Source organism: Cebidichthys violaceus, unplaced genomic scaffold (genome assembly GCF_023349555.1).
Source record: "Cebidichthys violaceus isolate CVI_PGR_0920_01 unplaced genomic scaffold, fCebVio1.0.p SCAF_43, whole genome shotgun sequence".
Lineage (NCBI taxonomy): Eukaryota > Metazoa > Chordata > Actinopteri > Perciformes > Stichaeidae > Cebidichthys > Cebidichthys violaceus.
Window position 1 is genome coordinate 500853 of NW_027176628.1, and position 14197 is coordinate 515049.

Consider the following 14197-nt stretch of genomic DNA (forward strand, 5'->3'; position numbering starts at 1 on the left):
CAGTCACAGCTGAAGGACGATGTTTTCCTCATGTTGAGTTTTTTTTAAATGGGAAGACGTCGGCCATTTTATCTGACCGGAGAACTGTTTTCGGTGCTGCTGTTTACGTTCTTTTTGACGCAAATTTAACAAACGCACAACAGGAATGTTCTGCTGTTTGTTGTGTGTTTGTTGTGAGCCTCCCTGTGTTGCACAAAGACAATACATGACATTTGAATCCTATTTTAAACTCTGGACAAATTAAACCCAAACTGACTGGATAAGATAGGTGAGAAAATCTGTTCGCCGTAAAACTATTTCAATAATAAATATCCCTGAAAGCGTCACGCTGCAGCTGAAATCACACCCGCGGATGTTCAGCACGAGCACGAGTGAGAAGGTCCTCTGAACCCACCTTGGCGACGCCCCTCTTGTCCGGCTTGGCGTAGTGGGCGGCGTAGCTGCAGGGCCCCAGAGTTCGGTAGCTGGGGTTGGAGAAGCATCGGCCTACGGAGCTGTTGCTGGGAGAGGACTCTGGAGAGGAGAGCAGGCCTGTGCACTGCAGCCCTGCTGTCACCACAACCAGCACATGTTCTTACACATCCTCCCCCTCTACAACGTCAACACACACACACACACACACACACACACACACACACACACAGCGCACCAGCTATCTACGCCTATCTACGCTATGTCATTGTAAGTTTAACATCTTTAGCCTGAGACAAAAGAAACCACATTTCACAAGCTAAACACTTGAAGAATAAGCTCCAGTCGTAGTTCAGGCGGTCCGGTCTGCTCGGATGTGCGAAGGAAGAAAAACCACCTGGAGGACAAAAAGCGAAGCACCCAGAGATCCGGAGGTCTTTACCTGAGAGGGAGTAGTCGGTGGAGTTGATGTGCAGGGCCGGCGTGTAGGTGACGCTCGGCACGTGGTGGCCTTTCTCTCTCTGCCGGTAGCGGAACCACACCACCAGGCCGAGCATGGCCATGATGAGCAGCAGCAGGAAGATGATGCCCAGGACGGCGCCGGCCGACTGGCGCTCCGAAGCCAGAGCCGGGCTGATCTTGGTGTAGGGGTTCAGTTCCTCCATCATCAGAGCCGCTGGGGGACACAGGGAACAGGTGAACACCTGAACTCTGGTAACTAACAGGCAGTATAGCTTCAACCACTCCTCAGGTGAAAGCTACTATGAGGAACTTTCTGTCCGTGTTGGTCTCGTCGCCCCCCTGTGGACTAAAGTGGTAGTGCTTCCGAGAACCAGAGTCCCTTCAGAACACCTGCAGTCTGCCCCTCTCAGTCCTGGTTCTGGTTCTCCCGTGGACACAGAAATAGAATGTCTGGTATTCCAGTTGTCTTTCTGAATCCTAAAGTAACGTGTGTTCGTGTGTTTACGTTTCATCTGAGCCTACATGTAAACCAGCATCAAGCGCCCGTCCCTCCCGCTCTCACCCTGGTCACAGCGGATGCCTTTGAAGCCGATGCTGCAGTAGCAGGTTCCCGTCACGTAGTCGCAGGTGGCGTTGTTCATGCACTCACACAGCTGCTGGCAGCCGTAACCAAACGTCCCGGCAGGACACTCTGGAGGGTGAACAGGGCGTCGTTAGATCTCACAGAGTCACACACACACAGTCACAGGTTATTCACGTTACATTCACGGCTCGGAGCGAACACATAATGTGAGGTATTTATACTTGCAACTCTTTTGTTTTGCTGCAACAAGTAGAGTAACTGTATTTAATGCTGCTGGCTCCACTATCTCCAGACAAAACACACTTTATTACCAGACAACCTATCTTTTGTGTTTACTTTGTGTAGTTATTATACTTGTGTTCCAACAAAACACTTTTTACATTAATAACTATGAATTATAAATGTATAGGACTTCAATTTTATATTTTACTTGGCTTTATTATATATATATATATATATATATAGAGAGAGAGAGAGAGAGAGAGAGAGAGAGTATTCTAGTTTTATGAAGATCCTTCTCTTATCTATAATTAGCAGTCGGCGATATGACAAAATCATGTCACATGTAATTTGATATCATGATAGCACTGTAAGTAAGTAATTATATAAATAAGTAAGTATGTAATTATGTAAATAAGTAAGTAAATAAGTAAGTAATTATGCAAATAAGTAAGTAATTAGGTAAATAAGCAAGTACTTATGTCAATAAGTAAGTGATTATGCAAATATCTAAGTAATTATGCAAATATGCAAGTACGTAAGTAGGTAAGTATGTAAATAAGTAAGTAAGTAAGAAGTATACTGAATACTGTGACATGGACGGACCCATTGCTCCACCTCTGAAGTCTGAAGTCTACAACAGCAGAGGTGTGCTGCCGTACAGAGGCGGTGCAAACACTCACTGAGCTCACAGCTCTGTCCTATGAAGCCCGTCCTGCAGGAGCACTGTCCGCCGATGTGGTCGCAGTCCGCCCCGTTCTGACAGCGACACACTTCAGCACACTGGGAGCCGTAGAAACCGGTCGGACAGCCTGGAGAGAAACCTACATCTTCACTACGGTCGCGCTGTCTGAAAGAGCTCTTCATGCATCAGCTGTTCCGCTCTTCAGACCTGAGAGCTGAGCCGCCAGTCTGGAGGCGGAAGCAGCTTTCCTGTGGATGGCTAATCTGTTCTGTCACAGTGCAGATTAAACCAAACCCAGTTTTCAGTTTAGGCAGATTTAAACAACAGAAACTCCTGGAGACTCTCTGGAGTTGTTGTTTGTCTGTCGGCCTTCTTGTTTGTGGTGACGCAGCAGCAGCAGCAGCAGCAGCAGCAGCAGCAGCAGCAGCAGACTCCAACAAATCAAGGAACAAGACGTTCACACAGGTTGTAGACAAACCCAGGAATATACTGATGTGGCCATAACTGTGTGTCGTAAACATCCATTAGGTCAAATGTGTTTCTGGGTCAGTTTGGACCTTTTATACTTATGTATATATGTACTTATTATTATATTTTTTTGTTTGTTTGGATAATTTGGCTACACCACTAAACCACTAAACCACTAAACTAAAAGAGGACTAGTGTTCTAGTGACGACGTTTAGTCGTCTCATTTAAACGCCTTCTTTAAGACACGTAAAAGCTTCTAAATTCTTCTATGTTTTTGACTCTAAATGGAGCATAATGTACTAAATGAACATCATGCTGTATTGAAGAAGACTGTAAACTAGAGATTGAGACATAAACTCATGTTTACAATGTTTACTGAGGGAATAAATCAAGAGAGAAGTAGAGTCATTTTAGACTAGACTTCTATACAACCAGAGGAGTCGCCCCCTGGTGGACACTAGAGAGAATGCAGCTTTAACACATGAAGCATCGGCTTCACTTGGCAGAACTAACTGAACTGAACTACAGCTGTGAAAGTGACCTAAGAAAATGATGGGGTCAGAAAAACACGACTTTATAGAATATGGTTTTGTTTCCTGAAACAAAGGAAACCTACTAGGAAGCTACTTCGGCAGCGAACTCGACGAAGATGAAGGACAGAAGAGGAAGGAATCAAAGAAAGGAATGAATGTCTTTAAGGATGTAGTGTTTTTTATCTGCCACCAGATGGAGGTGCAAGCATGAGACATTGAAACCAGAGGAACTCTGTGACTCCGCTGCAAGAAGTGAGAGCCAATCGATGATGTGCTCTCACTTGTAGCCAGAGAGTGTATCACTGTTTCCCTTATTAGATCTGTGTGTGTGTGTGTGTGTGTGTGTGTGTGTGTGTGTGTGTGTGTGAGGCGTACGCTGAGTGCAGAAGAGTCCCGTCCATCCAGGGCTGCAGTCGCACTCTCCGTCTGTGGCGCTGCACTGGGCTCCGTTGTGACAGTTACATGTGTGGATGCAGTCTGGACCCCATGAGCCCTGAGGACACGCTGCCAACAACACACACACACACACACACACACACACACACACACACACACACACACACACACACACACACACACACACACACCAACAGAGACGTCACCATCCTGAGGACCGGCTGTAACAGAGATCAGGACGGTCTGTGCTTTCATTAGCTTCACAAGTGATTAGGTGATTGTGGTAGCTCTGTTCAATGCCAGATGGATAATTAATGTCAGAGCCAATGGAGTAATTGCCTGTATTTCTTTTTCCGAGTTGCCTCTGATTGGTTCTGGATCAACCCAAGTGGTCGATAAGTGCTGTGAGCGAGAGAGAGAGAGAGAGAGAGAGAGAGAGTGTGAAGGAGGAGACGTCTTACGTTTGGAGCAGTCCCCGCCGATCCATCCAGGGTAGCACTGACAGGAGCCGTCGATGGGGTTACACGTAGCGTTGTTGGTGCAGGAACACGCCTCCGCACACGCTCTACCGAACCTCCCCCCCGGACACACTGCGGGGGGGACGCACACGTACACACAGCTACGGTTAAATAACCGCCGGTCACAGTGCCGCACCGGATCACAACGCTCGCACTTTTAAAGATCCCTCATCGCTGGTCTGTATTGCTGCCGATAGCGGCTGGTGATCGCTGATGATCCACATCAACAGATCCAGATCCCTGTGTTGTCTGGTTATAGCAGCTGGCCTACAAGGAGCCACACTATTTGGCACAGACAGAGATTATCCCCAAAAACTGTAGAGCTGCAAAACATGATGCGGGGGAATTAAATTATTGCGTCTGAGATTTAAAAATAAAAAATTGTAAATCAGTGAAAAACCACCTGATGAAGTGACACACAGGTGTGTTTCACCAATGAGAATGAATAGAATCGGTACAGAGAGACTGTTGCGTGCTCTGGTCATACCCTGTACTACATTAAGTATATAAAGATAAAGTGACCCTCACTAGGGTACTTTAAAGAGTACTTTAAAAAAAACATTTGTGTGTATATTTAGTATTGTTGTAGTTTGATTCGGGTCCGACGTTTCAGTGCAAAGAATTCTACACATTGAGTTATAAATATAATATATAATATCTAATGCAGTTTAATTTATCTATGAGCTGATCTGGAGGCAGGTGACGTACGTTAGAGAAGAGTAGCTGTTACCCGCTAATCGCTAGCATACGCATAGCTAGCGCTAATGCTAATCACTAGCGCGCATATCAAAGCCTTGCATGTCAAATCTAAATCACAACTAGGTTTGGGTTCATACTGTATGTCGTTTGGTCTCCATAACAGACCCTTTACAGCAGTCTTATCCAACCAAAATCATGACAATATGATCAGCATCAGCATGCTAGCGATTAGCATTAGCGCTAGTGAGTAGCATAAGCTAATTGAAACCTTTGTTACTACTTCCTGGTATGTTTGTTTCTATGTAACGTGCATGTTTCCACCTTTTGGAAAATAAATATTACAAATTGGAAAAATAGATAACTGTTACCACAGATACATTGAAATATAATAAAATATACTTATACTGTCTGTGTTTACCACAAGCTGAAGAGATGACAATGTTTAGTTCTACGATATAAAATACTCTTTTTCTACGTGTCTTAAAAAAGACGTAGTGGCTAAATGAAAGTACTTAATGTCATCGAGAGATTCATTTGACTCACGCAGTCCTAATGACGTGTTTTAGGGACACTACAACACAAATACATGAGGGATGATTCAATTGTTCTTAATTTTCATCAAAAAAAGATCGATGAATTATATTTAAATTGGAATATTTCAAGCCGTAATCACTGAGCGGGAGGGAGACAAGAAGCGGCAGGAAACCGTTAGAATAAAAGACAATCTAAGATAATAATAATAACTTAAGATAATAATTTAAATGAGATTTGATTCAAAGGGAAATGAAAGGTCTCTTTTTCAAGAGTGCTGCACTCAGTGAACAGGAAGCATCACTGGCCTTCTCTTTTAACTCACGCTAATCACTATTATTGCCGTACTTATCTTTAATTTGATCAACTTCTTCTTTCAATGAGCAATCATGAAACATACCTCCTCATATGAAACAGAAATGATTAATCACGGCTGATTGTTCCCGACATGATGAGAGAGTCTGTGCAGAAAACAGGACGAGGAGGAGAAAAACGGGTCTGGAGAGAAGTTCATTCATCATCTCAGAGGAATGCACGTCCTTCTGCTTAAGGATGTACAACTTTTGATATATTCAGATCTCTAAATGCAGTTACACCGTTAAAATAATGAGTCGCAGACGCTGCAGCGTTTGACGAGCACATATTAATGTGCTCTGGGGATTTTTTCTTGATTATTGCCAATTAAAGCCCAGAGAACAAGCTGCTGCTCCTCTGGTTTGGTCTTAACTGAAACGTGTGAGTTTATTAAGTTGAGAGTGTTCACCTGCAGTGTTCCTCCAGAGCAGATGCAGAGGAACGATGACGACACGTTTAAAAGCAGCTCAAAACTAAGAAATATCATGAGTTTGCATTTAAAGTGACCTCACTTATGAATATTTAACGAGTGTTTGCGCTGCGTAGTTATGACACAAAACGAGATGCAGTGTGCTTGTAGTCATCTGCATTAAATATTACAATTACATGAGCGCTGTTTCCTCCTCAAGTTAATGTTTAGATAAGATAAATAAATCATATATATATATGTATGTATATATATATATATACATGAGCTATGTAGATATTCATTACTTTACATTACTCGTTTACATTTTACCACCACATCCCACCTGTTGCACAGAATGTATCGTCTTCATTAGCAGCTTCTGCTCGTCTATGCTTAAAAGAGCCATTAGCCCGCCGTGCATATTGTTTCTCTGCCAGAGTAAAAACCCAGAAGGGGAATCTTTACCAAAGATCGTTATGCTTTAATGAAGCCCCTCCACTTATGTAACAGTAGCCAATGTGTGACGAGCGTCTGTGTAGTGCGGATCAAAGGGATCCACGTACCAACGCGTACAGGGATAATTAGAGGAGAGAGACCGCTCGGCCGCTCCCCGACGGCCTTCTGTCGACTGAGCGCTCAGTTAGCTTTTAGCCCAAACTCCGCGGCGACGTCATGGAGTCCGTTCTACTCTTCGGTCCAGAGACCAACGTCCAGACAGCTGCTGTTCCCTGATCCTCCTTCTTCAAACGTGACGGGTCAACATTCATAACGCGCTCATTTGTGACACGATGCTACTAAAATCATCAGTTTGAGCTCTAACTTCAGCGTGATGCTGAAGCAAACCAATATATGTGAGGAAGATAGTTTGTAGAAAGCTTTCTTGTTTTATTTGTGGGAATTAAATCAAATCAATCAGTCAATAAATCAAATGCTCTGATAGAAAAACAAATCAATCTGTTATCTGTGGCTTTAATAAGCCGTCCGATCATTTAATTCAGCCTCAATGTAGTGATTAGACAACCTACCCGTCTGTCTGTTTACCTACCTACCTGTCTATCTACCTGTCTACCAACCTACCTGTCTATCTACCTGTCTCCCAACCCGCCTGTCTACCTGTCCACTTGTTTACCTACCCACCTGTCTATGTGCTGGTCTATCTATCTGTCTACATATCTACATACCTGCCGGTCTTCCTGTCTACCTGTCTTCCTGTCTTTCTGTCTACCTGTCTAACTGTCTTTCTGTCTACCTGTCTAACTGTCTATCTGCCTACTTGTCTACCTGTCTTCCTGTCTACCTGCCTACCTGTCTTCCTGTCTTTCTGTCTACCTGTGTACCTGTCTACCTGTCTTCCTGCCTACCTGTTTTCCTGTCTACCTGTCTACCTGTCTTCCTGTCTTCCTGTCTACCTGTCTACCTGTCTTCCTCTCTACCTGTCTACCTGCCTGCCTGTTTTACTGTGTCCCTGCTTCTCTACCTGTCTCCCTGCGTTTACTGATTGTGTGTCCCCGGAGGACCACGTCAGTAAACACAACAGCACGCGTAGTTTTCTTCTGGTTCTGAATGTAACAGTGATATTTAAACATCACTCGTGAAACAAATATTAAATTATATTCATTTCGCGGTGCTGTCCCTATTATTCTACATATTAAACAGGACCGTGGAGGCCTGGTTCAGAATAAATCGACGTTCTACTCCTGCAGTCGTGACGGAAGCAGCGTCGCGTAACTGCACCTTTAATATAGATCAAAAGGTGATTAATTCCTGCATTAATTAAGAAAGAAGGATTCGTGGGACAAACCAAAGCTCAGAAATGAAATTCAAACAAAAAGAAAACTCTAAAGAGAATATACTTTACAGAGGCGGAGCACTGGAGCCACTGACAGTTAATGCATGAAGAGACTAAAGCAGTCCTTGAAGTGTGTGAGGCTGAAGCTCGTGCTGCAGGTACATTTGAAAACGCTCCTCTACAGAACCTCCTGTTGGTTGTTTTCATGTGGAGGAGACATTTGTTTCGCTGAGGCTTAATCGATAACGAACGGAGACAAAGAGAGAGGTCACCGTGTTTATTTCCTCTTATGTAAATGTTACATCTTGAGCACTTGAATGAGATTTCTTCATTAAAGCTCCTCAGTCACCATGTACACAGAGCAGAGAGTGTACCGGTCAATACCGTCATTAGCTCGTGCAAAAGGGCATCGCGCATCCGGAGGACGGCGGTGGAGCCGGACGCCTGATTCATCCGAGGCCCGCTCAAACCAGCAGAATGGCTAATGTAAGGACGGGGCATCGCTGAGGCCGTCTTCATGTTTAATGATGATGAATATTTCACGGCACGCTCCTCCAACCCGTCTCCATTTTTAAAATTCGACTCGGCGGCGGACTGTGGGCCGACGCGCCTTCATCGGAGAATTAACGGCCGTTTGACCCGCAGAGGAGCTCCACCGCACTGAGATAATGATGTACGGAGGAACCGACGAGACGGATGAGGCAGATGAAATGAGGAGGTCGGAGAAGTTTGTTTAAAAAGGGACTCATGCAGTGAGCTCAAGGTTTCTAGATTTGGTCTTTTATCACCCGGTGAGATGCAGACGTTCAAGTGCTCTGCTTTGTGAGCGGAGCCTCGACTCTAACCTGAAGTTAATTAGAGATGTCACACAATAAAATAAAAGACGGTTGTGTAAACGCAGATGTCAAGAGGCTGTTTGTGTAGCGGCTGTGCTCCGTCTGGGTTCTAGACGAGCCGTCTGCTGGTGAGGAAACAGCTCCTGAACGCGTGAGGAGGCGAGAAGGAAACGGCATCGAGTGAGAAGTGAACGAGATGAAGAGTTTGATCGACTCGAAATATAGACACACAGTGATGGGTGAGAAAAACCTGTGAACATGTAAACAAAAGTGAAACCCAGTTCAGTCGGCTGCTATGTTTACACAACCGCATGAACAATCGGCCAAAAGACACTTGTTTTGTAAATGTATCTGACGGCTGAGACAAAGCAGCCAGGAGGACAGAGGACAGAGGACAGGAAGGCCAGAGGACAGAGGAAAGAAAGACAGGAGACAGGAGGACAGAGGAAAGGAGGACAGAGGAAAGGTTGACAGAAGGACAGAAGACAGGAGGACAGAGGAAAGGAGGACAGAGGAAAGGTTGACAGAAGGACAGAAGACAGGAGGACAGAGGAAAGGTTGACAGAAGGACAGAAGACAGGAGGACAGAGGAAAGGTTGACAGAAGGACAGAGGAAAGGTTGACAGAAAGACAGAAGACAGGAGAAGAGAGGAAAGGTTGACAGAAGGCCAGAAGACAGGAGGACAGAGGTTGTTGATAACATAACTGTTGCTGCTCTAGAAACAATATTTAGATTTATTTAAAAAATAAATTCTAATCCTGTTCTGAATTTATTCATTTATTCAAAACAATTATTTATTGATGTAGAAGAGCAGAGTGTTGATAAAAGTAGCTTCTTGTAGTAATAAAGTCCTAAAGATAACTCCTTTACCTGAAGGACAGAGACAGACAGAGAGACAGAGACAGACAGAGAGACCTTATTTGTGGTTTCAGTCCGTCAGTATACATGTTTCACTTCCTCTCTTTGACTGGTTTCGCTCATTTGCATAGAAAAGGGGGCACTTCGGGGCCAAACGTCTGCTGCATGTGACCTCATTTAAATAACTCAGGATGAGGTTTACTCAGCCGCATTATTTCAGAATTACGCGGTTTATTTTATTTTTTATCTCATTTGTGCAGGTTTAGCAGCTGCAAACAGCTTCGCTCTCTGTTCTTGTAGATGTGAAGTGAACTTCAGCCACCAGGGTTTTTCTACCAGACCCCCCCCCCCCTCCTCTGAGGACACTGACCTTGGTTGCAGAGCGAGCCGAAGAAGCCGGAGAGACATTCGCAGTGACCGCTGACGTGGTGACACGCCCCGTCACTGTGGACGCACTGAGGACACGACTGGCTGCAGCGATGTCCGTAGAAACCAGGCGAACACGCTGCACACACACACACACACACACACACACACACACACACACACACACACACACACACACATCGAGAGAAAAGTCCATTTCAGAGTCTAAAGGGAACTTGTGATTAGTTCTCTGATCATTTTAATAATATATTTCATGGTCCACTTAGTCTCAATTTAAGTTGTAAACCCCACACATACACATATGAAAGCTTTACATCCTCCATGGTACCTATATATATGTGTGTGTGTGTGTGTGTGCAGAAGCCTGAACGACCTGCTGTAGCTCCTCTTTGTTTTCCCTCCACCACAGATCCTCCGTCTTTAATTTGCTTTAATTGATGTTCCTCTAAGTGGCGAGACGAGCCGGTGCATGCTGGTCCACCGCCTCGCTGCTGCTACAGGATTCTCCTAATTAGGATAATTGCCTTAAAAATCTATCGCGCGGGGGAGGAGGCACAACCTGGTGTGTGTGTGTGTGTGTGTGTGTGTGTGTGTGTGTGTGTGTGTGTGTGTGTGTGTGTGTGTGCTATAAAAGCAGAAACAAGTCGCCTCAGACTTCACCACAGATGATCTACAGTATTCCTCGTGAATCAGACTCCAAACGCCTCCCTGGATAAACACTCACTGCTCTCACACAGACGCTCCACCTTGTGTGCGGTTAGATGTGCAGATGTTCACATTCTGATGAAGCAGCACAGTCCTATAATCTGTAGATCATGGTGTGGCTCTGAAGCAGAGTCCCCCACTGGTCCAGTGTCGTCTCACTCACAGACAATGTGAGGACAGAGAGACTCTTCATTTCATCACGTTGAGCCGGAGGGACGAGAGGCTTGATAAGAGACGCATGATGTCGCGTTTGAGCTTCACTCGATTCATTCATCTTTGTTTTCCACTTTGGAGGCTCTTTGTTTTTCAGACTTATTTACCAGATTAAGATGTTTCATGCGGGAGAAGACGGTGAAATTCAGCTTTCACACTTTTACGGAGAAGCAGCTCGGCTAATTCAGGAAAATGAGGAGACGCTTTAAACACCTGCTCACCTGCACACCTGTCTGTGACACTGGGAATACAACCCCAAGAGCATCTGCTCTCTAAACATCTGCACATTGGATCAAATCACACGGCAGCTGTCAGTCATAGATCTCCCTCAGAGAAGTTCTCTGCATGCATGTGCATCTAAGAGAGTGGAAGCTTGTATGTAACAAACATTCAGACGTCATTAGAGAAGCAACCTGCTCAGCGTGTGTGTGTGTGTGTGTGTGTGTGTGTGTGTGTGTGTGTGTGTGCGGGAGCCTTTCTGTACCTCGTCTGCAGTTGGTGCCTCGGTAGCCTGCAGCGCACACACAGGTGCCGTCCTCCGGGGAGCAGGAGCCTCCGTTCTCACAGGTGCAGCTGTAGGAGCAGTTGGGTCCCCAGCGTCCCTCCTCACACACACCGTCGCAATGGACACCTGCAGGAAACACACACACACACACACACACACACACACACACACACACACACACACACACACACACACACGCGCCTGTCTCAGCTCGGTGGGCTTTGTTCTCAGCTACCCGGCTTTTAAGTGAAGTCAAAGTGACTTCACAGGGTTTCAGATGTGTCACTTGAACTTGGAGAGGAGAGAATGATGCAAAAGAAAGAGGAGTTTTGGGGAATGAGGGAACACTAGCAGAAGGCTTTTTAAGCTGCTACTCTGACCTTTAGTCGGTGAGGGAGGAAAGGGAGCGAAGGAGACGGAGTGAGGACGGATGTGACGGATCAGAGAGACCACATGTTAAAGGAAACAGCGGCTGATATTCTGTAGATTTAAGTAATGAGTATTGTGTGTATCAAAGCCTGATGCATCTATTCTTCTGAGCCACAGAGTCTCTGTTTATTATCTAGACAAAGAAATACTCTATTCCCTCTGTTTGGTTCTTTAAAGTGAAGTCAGAGCTTCATTGTTAAAGCTGCATTCTCTCTAGTGTCCACCAGGGGGCGACTCCTCTGGTTGTATAGAAGTCTAGTCTAAAATGACTCTACTTCTCTCTTGATTTATTCCCTCAGTAAACATTGTAAACATGAGTTTATGGTCTTCTTCACTACAGCGTGATGAGTGTACGTCACCAGCCTTCTACAGTAACGTTACCAGTAGAATGAACAGTCCGGCTCCCTCATGTGGCTCAAAGGTGAACTGCAGATATAAATGTTAAATAAAAGATCTCCTGCGACCCACCTGAGGGTCCCGAGCCAGACCTTTGAGAGTCAAAGCAACAAACACTGTTTGCACATTTAAGCTTATATGAACAAACATTTTAGGCAACAAAAAAACTTGAATTCACCCAAAGAGGCTTTTTGCCTTTTAATTAATCAGCTGCTGAAGTGTCTCCTTCTTTCATCAGTCTTGCATGTGTGTGTGTGTGTGTGTGTGTGTGTGTGTGTGAGAGAGAGAGAGGCAGCAGTCTGTCTGGCTTGCAGAACGGATCAGAGTCCTCGGTGCTCACTGGGGGGACGGTCTGGAGACCGCCGTGCCCGAGAGACTGGCGTCACATTAATTGTTAGTTACAGCCACACAGCAATAAGCTCAGCACATCTGAGCATGAGCAGCAGACGGACAGGGCAAGAATAGTGCATGTGCAAATACCCCCCCCCCCCCCCCCCCCCCACCCACCCACCCACCCCTCCTCTCTGCAGACTGGAGGATCTGCACCTCATTAGAAACTTCCTTTGACATGGAATATGAGAGAATATGAGAGTGGGGCTCAGGCAGCCATTATAACTCAATTAATAAAGTACCTCTGAGTGAAAAGTGGGTGAAAATCAAGAGCTCTATTCACCGAGGCTGTGAAGTTAAAAACAAAGAGAGGAGGAGGAGGAGGAGGAGGAGGAGGCCAGCGTAATGTTATGCTGTAAAGTTTAGCGAGCGCTCACACCTCGTGAAAGTGTTTGTCTCCCTGTCACAATATGAATCCAGTGACGCTGCGTCCTGACTCCTCACTAACATTCAGCGCACACAGAAAGAGGAGGAGTCAATGCACGCCGTCGTCCCACAATGCCACTCTCCAGAGAGAGACCGGACACGTGCAGAAGTATTGACGCTACTTGTCGAGGCGTCTTCGTGAGACAGACTGAAGGGACATGTGTGTTCCTTCAGCGATGCGTTCTGCTGCTCTGACACGATCAGAATTCTGTAGAACTTCTGTTGGAATATTGATTCTGACAAACGAGACACGCAACAGGCAGACATTTTGATGCCGGTAACGGTTTTAATGTCATTTTTAAAGCTCGATAACTCGCCCGAGACAAAATAAAAAGCCACTCCTGCTGCCGACATGCAGGCTCGTGTTCCTGATGACGTCGGCTGTAAAAAGGTCTATTCTCGATTTATCGTCTCCATTATTGTCGCGGTGTCGACAGCACCGCCTCCCCCAGACTCTCCTCCGTCAGTGTGTGTCTGCTGTGGTGCGTCACCGAACGTGTCCTGCTCCTGAGCTGCCGTGGCTCCACGACTCACCCGTCCAACCCGCCACGCAGCGGCAGAACCCGCTCTCTGGATCGCAGCCGTCGGCGTTGGCGCAGTCGCATCTCTCTCCGCAGTCCAGTCCGTACGATCCCTCCTGAAAGAGACAGCAGCACCTTACATCACCGTCTTCAAACTCCGGCGCTATACACGACACATGAAAAGAGGGAGCTTACGGGACACGGCAGGTCGCAGTACTCCTCCCTCCAGCCCGGGGAGCAGGTGCAGGTTCCGTTGACCGGGTCGCAGGCCGCCCCGTTGGCACACTGGCACGTCTGGTTGCAGCTCAGTCCCCAAGCACCGCTGGAGCAAGGGGTGGAGCAGTCCACGCCCTGCCAACCTGGACAGAGACGCAGTCCACAGAGCGGCAGGCGCGCAATTTAATCAGAGTTCATCGCATGTAAAGCAACTTTTGTCTGCTTAACATACGGCTACAATGATAAACGTCACAGT

At 46.0% G+C, this 14197-nt stretch overlaps 1 protein-coding gene across 1 annotated transcript in view; it reads right to left on the reverse strand.

Annotated features, from left to right (window-relative positions):
- Window positions 1–14197, reverse strand: part of LOC137886305 (multiple epidermal growth factor-like domains protein 11) — a 75007-nt gene that overhangs the window by 4980 nt on the left and 55830 nt on the right. Inside the window, exons 11-20 of the mRNA XM_068728713.1 lie at window positions 13921–14084; window positions 13739–13841; window positions 11543–11689; window positions 10124–10258; window positions 4220–4348; window positions 3738–3866; window positions 2359–2487; window positions 1436–1564; window positions 854–1087; window positions 395–549 (exon numbers count right to left, since the gene is read on the reverse strand). Of these exons, the coding sequence (XP_068584814.1) occupies window positions 395–549; window positions 854–1087; window positions 1436–1564; window positions 2359–2487; window positions 3738–3866; window positions 4220–4348; window positions 10124–10258; window positions 11543–11689; window positions 13739–13841; window positions 13921–14084 (1454 nt within the window). The remainder of the gene's footprint in view (window positions 1–394; window positions 550–853; window positions 1088–1435; window positions 1565–2358; window positions 2488–3737; window positions 3867–4219; window positions 4349–10123; window positions 10259–11542; window positions 11690–13738; window positions 13842–13920; window positions 14085–14197) is intronic.